This window comes from Homalodisca vitripennis, chromosome 2 (assembly GCF_021130785.1).
Source record: "Homalodisca vitripennis isolate AUS2020 chromosome 2, UT_GWSS_2.1, whole genome shotgun sequence".
Lineage (NCBI taxonomy): Eukaryota > Metazoa > Arthropoda > Insecta > Hemiptera > Cicadellidae > Homalodisca > Homalodisca vitripennis.
In genome coordinates, this window is record NC_060208.1 from 109792215 (window position 1) to 109815296 (window position 23082).

The following is a 23082-nucleotide window of genomic DNA, read 5'->3' on the forward strand; positions in this document are numbered from 1 at the left end:
CACTACCTTCCAAATTGCATCTTTCTACTGAACCAAAAAGAATGAAAAAAAACTTTATAATAATCTTGAAACATATCTATTTATGTTTATTTTGATATTATACTACAAACTAAAAATAAAGAAGTAAGGAAAAAATGAAATCAAATGGAAGGTTTCGAGACTCATCTCACAGCTGTTTTGGAAATATAATTTCAGAGCCAGTATATCGGCCTGTGGCCGTCAAAGGGTTAAGATAATAAATAATATAGCCAATCTCATTCAAATTTCATTTGTGATTCAGGTTTCATGACTAACTTAAAAACAACAAATCAATTATATAATAAAAAAAATAAAACTTAGATGTCCATGGATCTCAAAAATGCAAAAATTATTTGATTAAACAATTGAAAACACGTAGGTTGAATAAATAAGATATATAACTAAAAACTTATAAAATATAAGAAATTATTTTACAATACTAAAATAAGAAAAGCTAAAAATGTATCAAAAGCACTATAGAATGCAATTAATTCTGAAACAGGGAAAATAAATAAACAACATTATGAAAATGTTGCTTTAAAAATAAATGACGACATATACAGTAATCCTAAAGTAGTTACTTAACAAGTCCAACTATCACTCTAACAGTGTTAATAATTTGTTAGGCAATAAATTAAATTACCCATCTGTCAACAATTTTAGTAATATAGAAAACCCTAATAAGGAAGCACGGAGCTGTTTCAAACTAATTTCTACTTAACACCAAGTGAGAGAGAAGTAAACCAAATTATAGGAACAATGAAAAGTATAAATTCGAATGGGTATGATGATGTTTCTGTTGTGGTTTTAACAATAGCTAAAGTTCATATTTCTAAAATTGTAAGTTACCTTAACAAATAAACACTCTCCATTTGTAAGTGAAAATTTCCAAATATCTTGAAAATATACAAAAAAAGTAGCAATACATAAAGTGGGAGGAAAACAAGATATGTTCAGTTACTGTCCAATATCTTTGCTACCTAATATATGCAAAGTGTAAGACTAAACTGTGTACTTATGGATTATTTAGAAAGTGAGAACATTTCGAACAATTCTTAGCATGGGTTTTGGTGAAATAAATTGTAGTTACAGCAGCAACATATTTTTAGAATCGATTGATAAGGGAGAAAAGACAATAGAGATATTTATAGACATATCTAAGTCTTTGACAGCGTTAAACATAAAATCCTTCTTTCTAAATTAATAAATATTGGAATAAAAATTTTGCCTGAACATTTTTTTACTTATCAGGCTGGAAACAATATACTGAAATAACACATTTTACAAGAAATAAAAAACTTCTCTTTTGGGCTTTGTTTTTTTTCTCTTTGTTATACCAAAAATATGCCAAAATTATTTGATACTTTACTATACTTTAACTTACAACTATACTTTAACCTTGTATGCAGATAATTAAAACTTAAAACTTTCTGCAATCTCATTGCAAACAAAACCCAAACCAAAACAATAATACTCTCACAGTTTTTTTCAAATAGATCCCAGCTAGAATAAGTAAATAAAACTAATTTCTTAGGCTTGCAATTTGATCAATTTATTTGTTGGGATGAACATGTAAAATATGTGAAGAAGGTAAACTCTAGGATTTATGTAATCCGGCAAATGGGATTTTTCTATTATCAGTCAATGCTTAAGTCTATACATCATGTATATATCCAATCACATATTTATTTAGGAATATACGGATCGACAACAAAAACAAACATGGTTAAACTATTTAAATTACAAAAAAAGGAATTAGAATAATATTAAATATAAAACATGATAATTCTGTAAAAGACATTGAAAAAAAGTCATCAATGTAAGGACCAAACTCAAAAGAAGTATTGATGGTGATCCTAAGGTCATCGATGACGTTGCATCTCTTTTTGGAACTTCATCCATGAAATAGTCAGCCAATATGACATTTTTCTTTCAGCTAAAAGTAATTGGTAGTTTCCTCCGATTATATCACACTGAATAATTTGGCAGAAAAGTACTGACAACAAATGCCCTTGGCCATCAGTGTGGGTTTCTGTAGCGGAAAGCAATACCCCTCATTACTGCCATCCCTCAAGATGTATCTAAATTCGAGCTCAGACCAAGAAGCGCACCAATCACGATGGGCTTTGCATTAGTTAATAAATAAGGATACATTTACACTTTTACTCATCTATGATATTTATTATTGACTTGCCATCACTCACAGGCTTCATTTGACTGTGTCCCATACAGCAGTGGTAATGTATGGACTCTGAACCTTCTTATCACTTAATAATGACTTTTCACAACATAATTTTCTTATATTTTAAGTCTGTCTGGTTGTAATATTAAAATATGAATGAAATTGAAGTTTATCCAAATGCTCAGTATTATCTTATTTTTTTATATGATTGTAATTATATCAGTGTTTTTTTTTTAATAAAAAAACATTCAATAATGTGTGGCATACTTAGTTTTACTATAAACGCTAAGTATAATTGCAATTTCCGGTGTAATGCATCAATTAAAATTGAAAAACAAAATTTGGGTTTTTTAATTCCTCATTTTTTTTATATAGAATTATCTAATAAAATCTTACTATTTTTACAATTCTCTAATGAGGACAAACTCTACAAAGGTTTCAAAATGTTTAAGGCACATTATTTTAGTATGATTTTATTACATAAATAAAAATTGTTCACAGTTGTTATAACAGTGTATTTTATAATTAACAAAAAGAAAATATTATGAAACCCTGAAAACTGGTTGAAAACAAGAAAAAAAATTATTACTTGTCTGCAAAATGGGCAAAATAGTGCTGGAATTTTCAACAGATACTTTACAATAAATCACAAAGATTTTAAGTGCATTTCAAAAGTGGTTGGGATTTTAAGGGTTAAATTGCATTAATGGTATAAGAAATAAATATGTTTATGTGAATTTTTAGTTTTAATTTTAAAATACTTTGATTTACTTTACCGGATTCCAAATGTGTAATTTTTACATTTTTATACAAATACTTGTGGTGTAGCTATTTATTGATTAAATATAGCTAATTTAATTAAACATCTTAAGAAAATACTTACATTTCAGGACGAATTTCTTCCTCATAAGTTACAGCTATGAAAAAGATATAAAAAACTAATAAGCTTTGACAAATACAAAAACTACACTTCATTTCTGAATTTGCTTTCCTATCAGAAACTGACAACTTGTGAAGTTAAGTCGTCTGCTAACTTATCGATCCGTCGTACGCGCAACCCTTTAAACCCTCCCACAAATACCATGGCTTTGCACGCATGCTCAGCTGTGTTAGATTGCTTCGATGTCTCGTTAAAAAGAGGAGGTTATGAGCACGGGAGAAACGTCAGGAGCAAATCCAGGAATTTAATGAAATTATAATGGTAATGTTTTTTTGTTTAAAATTTGTTAATTACGATGAAAAGTTTGAAAGGATATTAGAATTCCGGACATTTTCCATCGTTATATGTTACAAAATGTATAACACAACATTTCAAAGATTTAAATATATCCTCTTCGTTTGGTGGACATATAATTAGTTAATGAAAAAATAAATAGAAAAAGAAAAGTAACCAAACATACCCGAAATTGCTTGGAGTCCAGACAGGAGAAAATTAACTCAGGCGTTGTAACTGTACATGATTCAAGTCACGAGCACGAGAAGTCAAAAGCGCTGTTTATGCTTTCTTACCTGTGGAAAGTATATTGTTAGGTCCAAGTCCTAATTGTTTGTTATTTATTGGTCTTTGAATCATAGATATTTCTAGTTAACAATCTAAAACTATCAATTATTTCCCCAGCAATAGTACATATTAAAGATTGTTTCATACACAAGAATACGACTTGTTGCAATTATTCTGTTTTCGTTTTGATTGGAGTTCATTGGTTCTATTTATTCCAATACAGTAGTAATTATATGAAAGGTGGCTATTTACAGCAATGAGGAGTACGCTGATATGCGTGTAGCATACAGTGCTGCTTGCGAAAAACTGAGCTGGAGCAAAGAGGATTTGATTTAGAGATTTCTTATTAGATATATCCCCGACCGCAAGACTTGTGAAGCTGTTCATCGCCGTTTAAGAGAGACAAAAAATTACTATTATATCCATTATTAAAGAAATTGCTGTTGAACTAAACTAGGAAATAGAAGAATATATTTTGCAAATTGTTGAGGAAAGTCCAGGAACAAGCGTATGAAACATTTCTAATGGACTAAATGTAAACTAAACTGCAAAGAGCAGTATGGTTCACTCAAAAGTCTCCCATTTCACTTGACTAAATTACAAAAGTTACTCTCACAAGACTAACCTCCAAGATTGAATATCGTAACTGCTAACTTACAGGTTATATTCCAAATTTAAATCTTTTTAAGAAAGTGAAGAAGCTACATCTTCTAAAGATGATATAATAAATTCTAATAACATGCATACTTGGCAACTAGAGAATCCTCACGAATCTCGGATTAGGTTTCAGGTTAGGCAGCAGTTTGGTTTTAATGTGTGGTGTGGTATACTAGGAGATCACTTGCTGGACCACATATTCTTCTTCATATTCTCAATGAAAACATTTACCTAGAATTTGTAGAACAACTTTACCAGATTTATTGGACGACATTCAATTGCTACAATAAAAGACATGTGGTTTATGCATGACTGTGCGCAGATTCATTTAAGTAATACTCTGACTGATTACCTTAATGCCACACACTTTCTAAAATAGACTGGACGTGGAAGAACTGTAAATTGGCTAGCCAGATCACTGGACTTCAACCCACTGGATTATTTTTATGGGGTCAACTAAAATCTACAGCAATAATAATAACAATTATTTATTGCTATAAAAAACTGTATTTAAAAGGCTATTTCTAAAATACCGTTTTAAAATTAACGCTAACTTAGTTAGTCATTGTTAGAGGAAGTTTTGATACATTTTATAGACTCTACATCTTTAATTAAAATACTACATCTTTATTGTTCTTGGCACGTATTATTGTATCTGATAATAGGTCGGGGTTTATTTCACAATAATTCAAATAATTTATTACCAACATAATACCAACAATATCATCCGTCAAATCTTAGTTATCTTATACTATCTATCGTCCAATCACCAAGAGGATATAATGGTTTAAACAACAAAAGAATTTTTGCTGCACATAAAAAATGAAGACTGGCTAAAGAAATTAGCTCAGTTTTTACATTCGTGACATGTGACACCACATGCCTTTTCATTTAGGTTACACTATATTTTGTAGACTAGGTGTCTGATGTAACGATGTACAGATTCTTAACTACCGAACTTTTCAGATTTTTTCAGACGAACATAACTTCAGATACCAGGAGTCAAGCCTGTGACAGCGTCATCTTCCAGACACGGTACTAAGAGGAATGTGAACTAGAGCTAAACTTAACATTTACATTGAACCAACCCTTCCAAATACAGCTGTGTTATGTATTGAAAAGAACTCTGTTGCTAACCCGTACTTATAGATCGTGTCTAAATCGTAGTGCACCCAATTGTGCACATCACCTAGATTACACTAGTGATTTGTAGACTATTTGTCTCTGGTGTCGAAACGATGTAGAGTTCATTTTGAGCTTCTTTCCGGCCTACTTGTTTGGATCTCTTCAGACGAACTTGATTCCAAACGACGCACTAAGAGGAAGATGAACTGGAACTAAACTCAACATTAACATGTCTATGGTGTTTCTGAATTACTCAAGCTCACTACCACGAAGATTTGAGGAGAATTACTGTGTTTTTGCAATGCACTATAACCAAATGGGGTTCAAGTTGCTATAACCACTTATGTGACCATTACCTACCAAAGGTGGACTGAAATATGACGTGATATTGACCGACTCAGACCTCGTTTGAACAATGATGAGACTTTTATTTGCTGACCGACTCAACTATACAAGCCAGAATCAGTTAGTGAGAATATACCAAGACTTCATTTCCAGCAACCACTGATAGGGAGAGAAGTACATCCTTTTCCAATGCGATTACCGGTGTAACAACGTAAACATTTTACAAGTCAGGCTGAAGTTGCTCCAGATATTCCAGAGTCCAATTGTTTCTTCAGCCAGGGTGAAGTTGAAAAGGGCATTCCTACATTAGATCAGGATGACTCTTGTAGAACGGATCAACGTCTACAAGAACGGATCAACACAAGTTTAAGAACAAGCCCTTGTCCTGTTCGATCATGTCGACCTTCAGCAAATCTGAAGGACTAATATACAGGGGAAGGAGTGTTATGTACTGGTAAATAAATCAGCCGTTTGAATTGTATTTATCAACCAGGTATGATGTTATTTTTCATGTGTTAATCAAGTGGTTACAGTTAGAGCTGACTTAAGAAGAATAAACCTTGTTCATTAACGAGGAAAGATTTGAGGATATATGGGGAAACCTTATTCAAACCACTATAAAATACACACTGGATTGGGTTATTCTGCTCTTTCAGAAATTCGATAAAAGTATAGTTGCTTGCGTACTTTGCAAACTGTAATTCTATCTTACAGGAATAATAATATATAGTTTTGGCAACGTGTGCACTTTGACTGTCGCTTCAATTTAATTTCAACGTTGGAATGAAACAAGATTTCAAGATAAACGTTTCATATTTGGAAATTGAGTCTTAAAGCCCGAAAACTTCTCTGATTTTAAAATTTCTTTATTTCCAACGAACATACATCCAATTGTTTCAATGTTCAATGACTCACATGAAATAAACATGCAATAAATTAAAGTTAAATAATAGTTATACAACTTAACAAAATACATAACTAAAAATTGTCAGCAAAAACATAGTTCAAAGTAAAAAAAACTACTATAATAAGTAAATAAATTAGTAAAAACTATCATTAATATCGCATAGGTAACAAGAAGGAAATAACAGGAAAACAATTTAATTATTAACAATAATCAATAGTGCGATAAACATTCTTCAGAGAATGACAAAAACAAGATAACATATGTACAAAAATGTCACTCCAACTACAACAAAGTGTACCTACCTAACAGAGGCGTTCATGGCTAGGGTAACAGGAGAATCCAATATCGTCTACTTATTTAACTCCTGGCGTGCGTTGTAGTTAGTTAATCTAAAAAGTTTGTCCTATGACTGTGGTAATTTTAACTGGTTACGTTTGGTAATATTACGTTGGTTCGGTTGGTAGACATGTCATTGGTCAATATGGTGTTGCCAAATTAAAGTTGATTGAGGTTAGGACGTTAGGTCTTAAATGTTTTTGTGTTGTGAAGTTTAACAGTTCGATTTTAGTGTTTTAAAATGAAGAACTAACAGAAAAAAATTGTAATGACTGTCAAAGTGAGTGCTGTGTCTTTATTTATATATTACAATTGATTGTGAATTAGGTATAGCTAACCCAGTTTCATTTTGGTTTTAGTAGGCTATTGGTAAGAAAATGGCACTTAATACAAATAAAACTGGTGTGTTGTCTTCCAGTCCTAATACTGATATTAATGTTTTCAAAACTCCCAACTTGCGTAAAAGAATATCCAAGAAGATAAATGTGCTTGACGAAGATTCATATTTAAATGAAATGGGAAAAATTATAGAAAGGGACTTTTTTCCTGATTTGGAAAAGTTGAGAGCACAAAATGATTATTTAGAAGCTTTAGAGAGAAATGACATGCAGAGAGTTCGTGAACTTTACGCTAAGTACAGTTCTGGTAGGCTGCCACTCCAGAACGACTATGCCAGTCCGGCGACATTTGAAACTCCTATTGACAGTAGGCCTACTGATGAAGATACTCGGCCAAATGATCAGAATAAAGATTTTAATGAAAAAGAAATTGAAGATGTTGTAAAATCTAATTCTAGTCTCTCTGTAAAGGAAAAGAACCTTAGTTTGGATGAATATTTAGGATGCCATACTAGTGAAGATAATCAAAGTTTTCAAGAAATTATAAAAGAATCTGAAATTCAACATAAACATAAACATTCATGGTTGTATGAAGCTGAAGAAAATTGTGCAATTAAAGATAAGAATCTTGTTGTCCCATCAATAGAAGAACAAGCAAGTGGTAAAGAACGGCCATTTAATTTGGATTCCTGGAACTATCGTAGTAAAAACTATATAATGTATGTGCCTGATGGAGTAGGATTATCTGACAGTGAAAAAATACAGCAGGCAAACAACAAACAAGAAATTAACCACAGTAACACTCGCTTAGCAAAGTGTCCATTTGATGAAACTCAAAATAAAGAAACGATACAGGGATTAGCCATTAACCAATCTAGGATATTGGAAGGAAAAATTGGTGTAGATGGCAAAGAATTAACTTTTGGAGATACACCTAAAGTGAATGGTTTCAGTTTTGTGAATACACCTTCTCCAGCTCCAGGTGTGAATGAATCACCATTAATGACGTGGGGAAATATTGATGGAACGCCATTTCGATTAGATGGTGGGGATACACCTCTTAGAGCTTCAACTGGTCCATCTTTTAAAATTCCAGAGCCACCAAAAAGAGAGAAACTTGCTCTAGCTCTAGCTGAAAAAGCAGGTGAGAGGCATAGAGATAGGAAGAAGAAAGCTTTGTTAGCAGCTCAACGTCAGTTTGCTTCCCCCTCACCAAGTCGAACCTCTGGTTGTTCTCTTGATAGGCTTCATTCGATGTCACCTGCAGCTCAAAGACTTGCTTCATCTAAATTGAAGAGGTTGGGTTCCGACAGTTCACTGCTAGCTTCATATAGCCCTCTAAGACGAACACCTCTACCAGCAACACCATCTCCTTCACCAAAATCCCAACAATCTTTTAAATCTCCAGCAATAACATCAAGACAATTAGTAAATAAGACACCCACATTAACACCTAAAAGAACGCAATGTCAAAATATTACTGATAATCTATTAAATTTACCAAAAAGACCTAGAGCTGCTGATTACTTTGATATGTAATCAGAATATTAGATTTAATTTGCGTGTACTACATTAAAACATTCATTCCATATACTCAGCATCATTTATCCTGTGGTAATATAGTTCAAACAAAATCAGTGAAGTGTAATATCTCTGTAAATATAAACGGCAGAAGTTGTTAGTTGTTTCAATAAAAAGTGGTTTTATAAAAGAACACTTGTTTCATTATGTGGGTAAGTTATTATTCTAAACCTGTAGACTATATTATAATATTAATTAGGCTAATTACCCTATATATGTAACCGATGAACAACGTCTAATGGTGATAAACTACACTTAGGGATTTCATAACTAAAATATTGTGCTAAATGTATCAGTGCCATATAAAAACCAATAAAAATTGTGAAAAATGTTAAATTTTTAGCCATTATGTTTGATTTGGATATATAAGCAAATGATTTGGTTGTACTAGTTTACAAGAGCCATAATTTTCAGTATTAATTAATAAAAAATAATTAAGTTAGAGGCCTAAAAAAGAATAAAACATTCCCCTTTGAAGGGAGAAAATCCCTCTTGGGTATTATGGTTAACCCTTAAATAAGACTTTGCCCTCTAGTAGGGTAGTTAGCTCATAAATAGGGTTACAGTCCCTCAAGTATGGCAGTTGCAAGACCCCTTCACATTATTTGTTGATTATTTAAGTGTCATAGAAGCAAATATGTTAGGTTTATTTGTTCAGTACAGCAGTAAAATGTGTAGTTTAGTAGTAATATGCAATTTAGGTAATACAGAGCTGAGAAAAAAATAAAAAGCAAGGAATCCACTGCAGTCACATAATGAAACTTTTAGAACCAGTTATTAAAAGTATAAATAAAAACATTAAAAAATCAAAAGTAGGCCACGCATTTTTAAACTCCATAATCACAATTTTGATTTGGAATTTGGAAAAAATCGGGTAGGGTACGATAAGCGGACCCGGTTTTTTATATCGAAGAATATAGTCATCGATACCTAATATTCGCATCTCAATCTAAATCCTAGACTATCAATCGATATAAAAGTACCTATAGTCCTCAATAACAATCATATGTTTTAAATTAAAATATGAATTTAATATTTACAGTGATCAAACAAATTATTATAACCAAAATTAGGAAAACTGAAGACGACCATATTTAGCCTACTCCTCTCACAGTTACAGTTGTTTCTTTCCCACAAACTTCACATAATGGGTTTTTCAGTACGAGTCCAACATGTTAAAGCCACGAAAAAACAACGTCGTGTAGATTTCTAAAATTGACTGCCATTTTTAATAATCAGAATTACTTATGTAAAATTGAAATATTATCCTATGTGTATTATTTTAGAGTGTTTACAGCTGTTGATATAGATTATTTAAGTTAATAGTTCAAAATAATTAATCGGTATCGATGGTTATGATTAAGTAATATCGTTTACCAATTTCGATATAAAAACCGGGTCCGCTTATCGTACCCTATCCAACCTATATAATGTTGTATCTCATACAATAGCTTTATAATGACACCTTTCCCAACTCTTTATCTTAATTAGGATAGCCACAACTTCAATGAAAAAAAAACATAGTTATAGCCTAATTGGAAAACTAGTTGAGATATTGAAAAAATATTTGATATTATTAGTAATATATACCAAATTTCAGTTAAATCAGAGATGGTTAGGTTAAAAAGTTCTAAGTGTGCTGATTTAACATGAAATTACTCGAAAGTTAAATCAATGAAGTGTGCTTCATTACCATTCAAAAGTCAATTCATGGCCAAATGGAAGTCCTTGCTATAATCACGGGAACCACATCTCACTAAGTGAAACAGATGCACCAAATAATGAAAGAAGTGTCTTGGACAAACAGAAAGCCGCAAAAGACTGCTTGTGGACTTAATGTAATTGCTAATGAATAGGTTTGACTGAATACAATTAATGGTTTTATATTCCATGTAAATAATAAATTTAGTATTGATTTCTTTCAAGTGTTAGTAGTTTAATGCAAATAAAGATTAGTATGCAATTCTATTATTTTTTAAATTATAGTTATTTGCAATATTAGCCATTCCAGTAGTATTTTAACATTTGTTCTGAGACTGAATGAGTTACTTTCAGGTCTTACAAATTTTTGTCATTAATTCATTAACTATTAAATAAGTAAATGGATAACTAACCATGTTGTAAATATAATTTAAACATAAAAACTAGTTTTTTTGAACATACTCCACTATTTAATCTTTATCATAATGACCAAGTATTATGAATTGTGTCACGCAAGTGTTTGTGACTGATGGATTAATTAGTATTGCTTAGTCACTTATTAAGCTTTTTTTGAAAAATTTAAACTTTTCGAAAGGGACACTTTCAGGAGGCAGAAAACAAGAACCGATCATCATAACAACATGTGGTTTTCACCGTACATCAAAAAAAGCCTGTCCATTCTAACAAAATTGTTTTTAAGTCTCCAGTGAGAAAAACGTTATAAAAATGGTGGCCTCCAGATAATACCAAAGTTCTAATTTCCCCCTATTGCCAACCTTTTAACTGAGCCACCTACACCATCAGATGGTTCCTATCCATGTACAATTGCTGAAAAATGCCACTCTGCATCTATACCAAAAGTATTGTTATGGACACAGGTTGCAAAAATTTCTTTTTGTTATTGTATTGGACTGCACTTCCATCAGAAAAGTAATAGATTTTCTTAATATCTATATATACATTGAAATTAATGTATAAAAACTGCATTAATTTTTTTTGACAAAAGTATATCAATATTGTATTATGTAAAAAATTAAGAAATTATACATAGCTTACATATTTTACTTTATCTTCATCTTTATAATAAATTCCAAAGGTGTGATAATTGTATAGTCACTTGATCATTGGTGGTGAATGAATGAATGAGTTTATTTTCATCAATTTACAATATATACAGGAACAAATTATACATGTAATAATTATTATCAATCTAAAGGTTGCTCTAAGGAAATGGGTCTACATACTCGTAGGCAATGTGACCTGTGCGTAGACCCGAATTGCTCAATTAAAAACAATAATTGCAACAATGAGTTTGAACTATATTGTATGGTTTAATTGAAAGCCACAACCCCTACTATATGCAGCCAATGCCGATGTACGTCTTGAAGTCAATGTGTTACTCAGTGAGTCAGTGTGGTAGTTTTGGACTTTATCTTAAACAAAAGTGTAATTGTCTGAGAAACCTAACATGACTGCATCTTATTCCAGTGTTTCTTTTAATTCATTCATGAATGAACTTTGTTCTATTACTATGAAGACGTCTTTTCAAATCAACAAAACAAGTACCACATAACATATCAGTGAACTAAGGTAGACTTTTTTCAATAGCCTCTTAAGATTCAGCTATCCACATTAACCCATTAACAATGATTTGTTTTCAACCATATTTTCTTCAAAAACATTTTCTAAAATACTTTTTATTTCATTGGTTCCCGGGCAAGAACTACAGTTTTCCATTATGTGAGAAGTTTTTTGCCTGGTGTACTCTATAATTTGTAGCACTGAATTCACACATACTTTAGTACACTCCAACTCTCGAGCAAATAGGTGAAAATCGTAATCTTCTTTATCCTATTTGTTATAGCAAAATTAAAAATAAAGGCTTTAAGGCTACTTATAATGCATTCTTCAAGCTTCTCCTGTTCATTATCAGTGGATTCTGGAGGCTCGTAATGAAATAAGGTTCACACCAAGACAGGTTCTATTTTCTCACATTTTTTATTCAATACTGTTTGGATTGAGTTTTTTTACAGCTATGGGTGACTCTCTAAGTTCTTTTAGAGATGTGTCCAAGGTACTACCAATTTGTGAAGATGTAGTTGGAGCAGAAAAGGTTGGATCTTTATCTTCTAATTCTGAATCAGAGTGTTCCTGTTGTTTCAATATAGTAAACTGTCACAAATATTGGACATTTTTGGTAAATCAGGAAAAAATTGCACATTCACATAGTCACATCCCTTTGTTTTTCTTATCTTTTATAACATGATTCTTTTTATTTAAAGGGTTAACTTACTTTAATATTTGGAAACGTCCTTGAATCTAAATTTTTTTGAGTAAAACATAATTAGGAATATAAAATTGTATATACTGGCACAGACATGTTTCATCGTGAATGAGACAACTCTGATTCATCATTCCTGACTATATAAACCATTCTGCCTGTTCATACGTGCATGACTGCTGTTACATTTTGTATTGTAATTTGTTTTACTCGTGATTTTACTGTGATTATCTTGCAGGTACAAGAGCTTACGGTGTCCTAGTCCAGACCGGGATTCGAACCTGAGCCTAAGTTTGTGTAATAATATTTCTAATAAACATAGTAATGAAATAGATTTTAACCACTGATAAAGTTTTCACCTAGTATCATATGTACTTAGCAACATTAGCTACATTAAACAAAATTATTTGTATTTCATGTATCTTGGTTGAAACAGGGAACCAATTGTAATCCTGTCATGAAATGTTCAGAATTAGTCATTAAAGGATAACTAAAAAAATGTATGTATGTATATACTAAATCAAAGTTATATGTTCTGAAAACTTTAAATTCAAATTTTCGAGTTTGGAAAAAACTTTTTTCATATTATGTTTATGTCCTATGAAAGGTTATTAAAATAGTTATAAAATTACATCTTTGCCAACTCTTTTATCCTTATTAGGAGAGCTGCAACTTAAATTTGAAAAATTTCCTTAAGAACCATTTTTGGTGGTTTCAGGCATTTTTACATAGCTGTAATTCCATAACCGATTGAGATATTGAAAAAATATTTGGCATTTTTCTTAGTCTATATGAGGACGACCTATATATTATTATTATTATTGTACACCAAATTTCATCAAAATCTAAAGATGTTAAAGGTTAAAAAGTTCTAAGAGTGTGTTTATTTGACATGGGATGATCCTTACTCTCATATTGAACTCCAGTAGACATTTTCATAAACTATTGTTGATTCCTTAGTGCTGAATTGTCATATTTGCCTAGTAAACTAACGATTCCATAAGTTTTTATGATTATTTAATAAATAAGTGGTCTATGATTATTTGACAACTTCACATGTGACAACTGTAGGTGACACACCACACTCATTCACTCAATACATTCAACGAGTAGTCTTATGTAATACAGCATTATTGAACAATTTGTAAATTATAAACAGTCAAACTTTATTATTTTAACTGGATAGTAATACAAACTATATACAATTTATTGTAACTTGGCCAATTTGTTTTTGGTATGTTGGTAGTCAAATAATTGATATGCCATCACAAACAGATAATCATAATAAACAGTCATTTTTTACTTAATTTTATCTGCAAAATGCATACAGTATAAGTCAGTATTGTTTCTATTAGCTTGTTGGTTGATGTGTGGTTTGTTGACCAAAGATTGTAACTTCTATTGAGTGTTACCATCTGTCAAATAGATACTGTGTGTACCACTTTCAATTCTATTAAAACAGTTTTATTCACCAAGAATAATATAGTAAGGAAAGGGGGGTGGGTTTCAAGAAGTTTAACGTTCGTGGAACCCTTAAGGGTGGTCATGATAGTTCTTTGTGACAGATCGAAAGATTGAGACCCTGTCAAGTCGCTTAGCTCTGTGGCCCACATTATTAAGCAATTATGAAATTCAACCTCTATCTAGTGCTGTAATTTATTGGTCAAATAAAGAAATAAATTAATATTTCACTATTTACTGCACGTACCATAGCAAACATTATTTACAGTTGTTTTTATTTGAGTGTCATTGGCCACTATAGTTGCTATAAATTACTGCATTTGGTGGAAAACAAAATATTGAAATAAATTTACATTTTGTTGATATTAGACATCATTATAACTTATAAAATATAACTTATAATGATATTAGACCTACTTGAAAAAAAAAAAATAAAAAATTACAAATAGAAATATGTTTAAGCTAGTTTTAAATAGATAAAGCTATAGCTTAAATTACTCACTACTTGTTAATTTTAAGGAAAACATTTAAATTGTCAATAAAAATAATTTAAACTTAAAGCTAGTAAACATTGTGTTTGAAAATTTCATTTAAATCCGATTCTGAATGACGTACACGGTTACTCAATCTACGATTGGAGTCTCTGAATACAGCTGGCCATTACGCGTGAAAACCACCCGTGATTTTACCTGAGCTCTGTGAGATATCAGATAGAATGACACTTAATGGACTGCTTAGCCAAGGGTTAAATTTCTCAAAGTTTAGTAAAGTATTAACTGTAAAAGGGGTTTTTTAGAAGTAGCCGATCACTTTAAAGCCTTATTCTGCCCATCCTCATTAGGCACTGGTCTATGTGAGGATCTCATCAAACAGAATAAGGAAGAAGTCAATATAGTACAAGGTACTGATAAAATATGTTAACTGGTCACATACAGGATTTGAACATGCGCTTTCTCAAACTCAGATCTAAAATCTGACATCTTAACACATGCGACCATCGGCTCTCATATTTGGAGAATTAATTAATTTTATATTCCCAGGTAATAGTATAATATATTTAAATATAAGCTATAAAATTTAGTATAATTATATTAAATTATCTACTTAAATAAACTCTAAAAAATTTGTCATTAGTTTATTCATAAACATTGGAAAATGCAATACCAAAACTTAAGCATTTGTTGTTTATAGTGTTGCTTGTATGAATCAAGCATTTTTCTGTATTAAAAAGTAAATGGATCTATAAGTTAAAATTTGCACATTATAGTTATGAATCAATAATGAACTTCAAACCAAGCATTGTGTACGTATGACGACAAAATTCATCATCTTCTGCTTTGAATTATTCAAAACATTTTCTAATAACTCCACCATGTGTCCACATATTTTAGTATTAATTTCATTTTATGTTTCTTGCTTTTAAAAATGACTGGACACTTCACAGTCAATTGGTGAGCAAAAGACTGACTTTAATATTAAAGACAACGGAATCTTTCAAATTATTCAACCAGCTGATGTGTGGCCTCGTCTGTTCAAAGCCACATTGATGAATACAGTAAGCAAGTGTGAAGTGATGATTGTCGTCACACTACTACGGTAGTTGAGTAAGATGGTACTTCATACTTTCTAAACATGTCTTGTATTCTTCCCTAACCGCCCACATCACAACAGGTGTCTTGTTACCTTTGTATTTGCCTAAAGGTGTGTAAAATTAAATAAGATTACCCAATTGTGTGCATTTGAATGTAGAATAGCCAGGTCCTAAATATAAAGTTGGATTTTGTTTCTGTGACTAGGTGTATTTTAACTCCAAGCACTAGAACTTGGCAAATATGTTCATAGAACATTACAAGTTTTGATAAAACATATATATGAATCATGAAAAACAACTGATTTCTGAAAACAAACGAGACTCACATGTTCGATTTTTTTAAATCACATGATTAATCATGTTTCACTTGGACTTTACAATTATTAGTTTTAGTAAACATTTAATCAGAACAGTTACAGCAGATTTCTTTGAAAGATTTTTTTACTTGAAAATTATGATTTTTAAAACTGTTAAAATATTTTAAAAACTAAATAACTGTAATCATGCATCCCATGTAAGTATAAAACCAGTCAAGTTGTTTATTTTTTATATTTGCTCATATACACATTGACATTTTCTGAAATTGACGTACTATGGAAATTGTAAAATAAATTTTTTTTTCCTTAATTAACCATAATATTTCTCCTGTAACTAATTAAAACAAAAAGTGAAATAGATAAACAGCACATTTTATAAAATTAAACTTATATATTGTACAGATGTTGGTAATTGTTTCCTTTGGTTTCATATTTATTAAGTTTTAGAACCTGCTAAAACAGTATAGTAATATTCATATATAAAATTCATAATACTATTTTACATTAATTAAACTACTGTTAAAGAAGTTATTGATTGTGAATTGTGTTGGTGAATTACGCACAAGAATGTATTGATATTGATTAACCCACAGGTGTGGTGCCTGCTGCTTATCACACTGTTTACCTACTCAGCTTTATCAGTTTCAACATTTTGATAAGACATGTTCACCAAGCCTAAAGTGATTCATTGCTCTCCCATCATAGCATCAAGGTAAGTGCCCATTAAATTTCTTCATGTAAATATTTAGTTTTAGTATAACTCGATTCTTTGAGGTAAATATGTGTTGTAACATTATCTCTGATCTTTTATGACCTTGTCTCACATTTATATGTGTATAACTAGTGACTGTAACCATGATTCACTCAACATGTGTTAAATTACTCAATGAGACTTGCTCATATGGTGTTGTTTGATTAGGTTTTATACTGTGAACATTATTAATACACTATTTGGATATTGGCTCTGTCTACCAAAGTACAGTTCAATTCAGTGAGTTTAGGTTATGTTTTTGACAAACAAATTGAAGATATTGACCAACAGTACTTATTGAGGTCTCTACCTGGTATTTGTGATGATTAAAATCAGGGTGTGGGGGGAGATTAGTGATTACTGAATTGACCTACTTTCCTGGTTCATGGATTACAGACTGACCATATTGGTGCTTGACCCCTCAGATTAGCATCACCCAAATATCTTTAGCTGTTTTATTTTTTTAATCCGAACTACATTATACATAGGCTACAGTATTAAAAGTAATTTAAAATACTCAATAAGTACGAATTTTCCTTTCATGTTGTGCACAGCAAGATGTTAAAAACACTTAGTTATGAGTTATTTACCATAGAAAAACTTCCCACATGTTAGATGTATGCTTAATACATATATTTTTAAATACAATACTTTTGAAATAAGTGTAATAAAATAAAGCTTTTTTTTGTTATCGAGGTTTAGGGAAGGTCACTGGCGTCATGAACCCTCCAAAATATATTTCTAAATATTAGATCTTTTTAGTTTTCATATCTTTGTAAAGAAATAGAAAGTGAGTAGATTATGGTCTTTGATTAGCATTCACATAACACAACTGTCGGTTGTTCCACCATATTTATATATTCAGAAGTGCCTCAGGTACTTTCAGGCATTTCCAACAGTGCTAGCAGTTTCCAATGTCATGTGATAAGCTTGTGGAGTGTCTGGGATCTGAGTGACTTGTGAAATGGGGACCAATCCAAAAAATATAATAGGCTGGGCATAGACAAGTAAAGCCAGGTCAGAGCAGTTTCATCAATGAGGAGGAGTGGGAAGGATATGCATGAGTCAACCGCTACTAACCATCACATCTAACTATTTCACTTCTGAAAATGATTGGAGTATACTAATATTAAATACACTTTTAACAGTGGTAGTTCATTTAAAAAACTATAATAGTAATTAATTATGCTCTATTTAGACTATTTTATTAAAACAATCACTGACAAGTAGTTAACTTTTAATGTCGTTTGATATGTGTTTTTTATTTTGTTTTTGTACTCCCTCAAAGTCTGTGAAGTATATGTTTAATACACACTTGATTATTATTTCATTTATGTTATAAAACAATACAAGTAATACTAATTTTCTCGTTTTTTCAACAACTTTCCTACTACAAAATGTATCTGTCGAAGTAAAATAAACTTATAGAAAGGTTTTTGATGTGACTTTCTGGGTACATAGTCATCTTTATTTATCCTTAAGCACATTGCATGCATAGATATATTCTAAGTATTTGTTATTAAAATGGTAGTTACTTAAAACTAAATAATTATATGCAAGTAATTTTTTTCATAGGTAGTGCGAAAATACATTACTGCATGATTGGTCTTACCGTAACCTAGCAAAAAAGTGTGGGGCTCTCTGATAGGTTTTTCCTGAAGGCATACCCACTAAAAAAACATCCCCTCCTCTTCTTGGACCAACCTGGAAATGGTGTTTCCAATACATCAGGCTAGGCCTTTTGTTTGTGCCTTATTTAAGCTCTCATCTGGTTCTTTTTTTCCCCTAGATTATTTGTTCACGATCTAGAGTCACCTTTTTCTTCCTCAGGATTTTCTCCACCTCTTTGGCCACCAGCATTCCTATCCTTGGAGCATAACTCTGATCAGCTCTCTATTTTATTCCGTCCAACCATTGTCTGCACCTAATGAAGGTATGTTCCACATCATCCCGAGGTGAATTTACAAAAACGCATGCGGGTAACTCCTGTTTTCCTATCCTGTACAGGTACGATCAAAAATAACAGTGGCCCGACAAGAACTGAGTGAAGCAGATGCACACCTCACCATGCCGTCTCTCCATCCACTCTGTGATGTTAGCAATCAACGTGTTTGTCGTAGCCATGAGGTCACACATTGCATTATCATGTCCAGCACCTTCTGTGCTACAAGCAACAATTACTGCAGCAATGTCATCTGCATATCCCACCAGGAAAGCCTCTGGAAACATCTGCAAACGCAAAATTTCATCGTATGAAATGTTTCACGAGTCAAGCCAAATATGGAACCCTGAGCAGCCCCGCTTGTGACCACTCTTCTGCGTTCGCCATCTGATGTGATATATGTTATTATATACAAGTCATATTATATAATAAAATTATAACAATCTATTTTAAATTTAAATGTTAATTTTTCGAATTTCATCATTGATAAACTCAAGAAAACTCATCTTAGCCATTGATTCCTAGATTGTGTTAGAGAGGGCTTCTTAGCCTTACTTAATAAACTTGATTAGATTAGATTAGATCAAAGAGTGTAGTATTAAAGTTCCCAATGTGTTAATAAAAGCTTCTTGCATGCTCCAAGTTCCATTATTAGGGCTTGCCCACCCCTCTACCTTAGAGATCCAAGAGCTTCTGCCCTACGCTGATATCAAATTCATCACTTGGCTGTGAGTTCAAAATACGATTCAATCCAAAATAATGTGTTTAGGTGTCTCGTCTGGCTGATTAATAGTCTACATCTAGGGTGGGTCATCAGTAGTGAGTCCTAAGGTGTGCAATTGAAGTAAATTCTATCGAGTTAAAGTCCATATGAGTAGCCTGATTATCAGATAGTATCACTATATATATATATATATATTTCATGGGTTCTGAATGACCCTCATATAATGGTAAAATAACGATACAGTAGTATTACTTTAAAATTAGGACAACGGTTTAGAAAACAAATAATTTACTTCATTGGTTTTTGTGAAAAGTTCTTTTCACTTGTATTCTGACCCAAACTTCTTCACTCCACGATACCCTAATGGATAGAAACCCAACGGAGTCAGTGTGGACTTCCTACAGTAGTTGATTATTTCATATCTGTTTCTCCTACTGAGTTACATTTCCTCTTTAAGATTTTTGCATTCTGGAAGGCTCTTCACATCTTAAAAGAACTGTAGTCCACTATGGAGTATTTTATTTTATTCACCACTACTAGTTGGGTATACGGCGGACTTCTGCCATCCAGAGGCATCTGGTGAAAGCCTAGCAACTTCACTCGGATACAATTTAGTTAATACCACTAAAGCTAGAAAAACATTTTATTAAGGGACAGAGTTGACATCTGACAAAAAATTAAGTCATAAATAATATATAAAGAAATAAAGTTTTAAAAGTAAGTGAAGAGATAAGTTCTTAGAAATATAAAGTAACAACATGATTTCTTTATTTCAGATGGAGGTTTACCAACGAAACCAACAAAAGGTAGCTCAGTGTTATTTTTGTGGAGAAGAAATGCCTCCATCTCAACTTGAGGTGAGTTATGTACTTTACTAATTTTTAGTCCATAATGGAAGAAACTGGAAGTCTCCATGTACCTAAAAAATCTCTTATGTAGATTCCGGAATGACAGGTTATTCAGGATAGTTACAGGGGGAGAAAATTAGAGTGGTCTGCTGCTAAGGTGTTCTGGAACAGGAACCATGGATCTTGGTCTCACCTTGACCTTGCAACTTTGGGTTTGGGTGTCAACCGCTATTGTAATTAGCAGCGTATTTTATGAGGGTACCCAATCATTGAAAAAGTTATTCTGAAAAGGGCAATACAAGTATATGGTATTAAATCAAATTGTATATTTTGTGCATTGTTTGTTTCAAACATAACAAATATCTATTTTAGGCATGGCAGATTTGCATAGTATAGTTCTATTCCAATCAGGAAGAAAATCCCCAAGGTAGTTGTGAAGTTTCCTTTTGTTTGGACATGTAATACTGAAATTACCCTTACTTGCAGCATGTGTTGATTTTTTTCATCTCTTGGTTGCTTGTGTACACTAATTTCACCTTATTAAAAACTATGGGCATTTTCAGATTCCAGAGGAAATATACATTTTATTGTAAAAAATATGCTCTGTTTTTCCCATATATACATTATATTTTTTATAACAAGTTCAAAAATTAATTTTTTTTCATTTTCATTTTCTTTATTGTACATATTCTTAGAGAACAGAACAAAGGTCAAGAAGAAGTGTTAATGTTATAAATGAGTGTAATAGTCAGTGTTTGTAAATTCATTATGTGGTCTTCATTTAGTCAAGGGCTCTCTCCAGGAATTCTTTCACTGAGTAGAAGGGTCTGTCTTCCAGCCACGCTGTTAGTTGTCTACTCAGTCGTTGTCCAGATACTTTCTTGAGGTGTCCAGGCATATTGTTGTAGAACAAGGCTCCTCTGTAGCTTGGCTTTCTTTCATAAAGACTCAAGTGGTGAGTTGGGAGTGAGAAATCTATTGCGTTTCTGGTGTTATGTTGATGTAGGTCTCTGTGTCTGTCTTGGTTGGTTTTTACTGCATACAGGATGATTTCTCTTATGTACAGTGCTATTACAGTTAATATTTTAAGTTCTTTGAAAGATTCTCGACAGCTATCTTGGTAGTTTAACCCTGCAAGGCTCCTAATCGCTCGTTTCTGTTGTATAAGCACTCTTTCCAGATTTGAGCTTGTTGTTCCACCCCATATTGCCAGGCCATACCTTAGATGTGATTCAAAAAGTGCAAAATATGCAATTTTTGATGTTTTTATCCCACTTGTTTGTTTGGTTCGTCTGATTACATATGTTCCTGAGCTGAGTTTTTTACAGAGTTGGTCTATATGAGTTCGCCAGGTCAGATTCTCATCTATCACTATTCCGAGATACTTTGTGTTTTCTTCTCTCTTCAGTTCAGGTAGTCCAGCCTCGATTTCCTTTTTCCGAATGTTATAGATCATCTGCAGAGTCTTTTTCTCGTTCAACACAAGGTCATTTGAGTAGCAATATTGTTTTGTCATATTAAAGGCTATGTAGGCGTTGATGTCAAGTTGTTCATTTGATTTTTCTGCTACTGTAATGACAGTGTCGTCTGCAAACATAACAGTCTGGCAAGCATCTTTAAGTTGGTCTGGTAGGTCATTTGTTAGTAGCAGGAATAGGACCGGGCCCAACACTGATCCCTGAGGCACACCTCTCTGCATTGGAGTTAGAGTTGATTGAGCTTTCTTCAGAGTATTATTAGAGAGGCATTCAACTTCCACCATTTGTTGTCTGCTCCTTAAATAGCTGTCAAACCAGGCTAGTGCTGTTCCCGTGACTCCAAGAGTATTTAACTTATCAAGTAAGCAGTTATGATTTAAGCAGTCAAAAGCCTTGCTGAAGTCCAAATATAGACTTGTCACCTTAGAGCCCTCTTCCAGTTTGTCAATTATATTTTCAATCAGCTGTATTAGCGCTGTAGTAGTTGATCTGCCTTTCAAATAGCCATGTTGGTAATTAGTTAGTAGATTGTTTTGTTCCAGGTGTAGTAGTAATCTGGTTAAGGCAATTTTTTCAATAATTTTTGAGAAAGTCGGTAGTAGAGAAATGGGGCGGTAGCTGTTAATCTCTGTAGTTGGCCCATTTTTGAATTTCGGGTAGACTTTTGCAATTTTTAGTTTTGATGGAAAGATGCCTTGTTGAAATGATTTGTTTATTATGGTTGTCAATGGAATGGCTATCTCTTCTTTACAGCTCTTGGCCAGTTTGGCTGAAATTTCATCAATTCCAGTTGATGTTTTTGGTTTGAGGGAATCTATAGTTTTCTTGACTTCTTCAGGAGTAGCAGGATACAATGAGAGTGTTTCAAGGATGTTTGGTTGTAAAATTTGGAAATTTGAGGCAGGGTTGTTTTTTTGGTTATTTTCATTCAATGTTCTTTCTGCAGTGTTTGAAAAAAACTGATTGAAGTTATTTGCAATATCTTTTGGTTCTCTCAC

General features: G+C 32.2%; 3 protein-coding genes across 5 annotated transcripts in view; 2 read left to right on the plus strand and 1 right to left on the minus strand.

Annotated features, from left to right (window-relative positions):
* LOC124355763 (voltage-dependent calcium channel subunit alpha-2/delta-4-like) overlaps positions 1 to 3261 on the minus strand; it is a 67584-nt gene extending 64323 nt beyond the window's left edge. The window contains exon 1 of the mRNA XM_046806917.1: positions 3084 to 3261. Within this exon, the coding sequence (XP_046662873.1) occupies positions 3084 to 3175 (92 nt within the window). The 5' untranslated portion in view covers positions 3176 to 3261. The remainder of the gene's footprint in view (positions 1 to 3083) is intronic.
* A 3962-nt stretch (positions 3262 to 7223) lies between these two features.
* Positions 7224 to 23082, plus strand: part of LOC124354573 (TATA element modulatory factor) — a 39529-nt gene continuing 23670 nt past the window's right edge. The window contains exons 1-3 of one of the 3 annotated variants that reach the window (XM_046805133.1): positions 7224 to 7351; positions 16935 to 17053; positions 20535 to 20615. In XM_046805133.1, the coding sequence (XP_046661089.1) occupies positions 20535 to 20615 (81 nt within the window). In that variant the 5' untranslated portion in view covers positions 7224 to 7351; positions 16935 to 17053. Of the gene's footprint in view, positions 7352 to 8981; positions 9143 to 16934; positions 17054 to 19004; positions 19026 to 20534; positions 20616 to 23082 lie in introns of those variants that run through there. The other 2 variants (XM_046805132.1, XM_046805131.1) reach the window with 2 other exon arrangements.
* Positions 7350 to 9123, plus strand: LOC124354574 (splicing factor ESS-2 homolog). The gene has a single exon (XM_046805134.1). The coding sequence runs from the start codon at positions 7449 to 7451 to the stop codon at positions 8946 to 8948; it is 1500 nt and encodes a 499-aa protein (XP_046661090.1). The 5' UTR covers positions 7350 to 7448; the 3' UTR covers positions 8949 to 9123.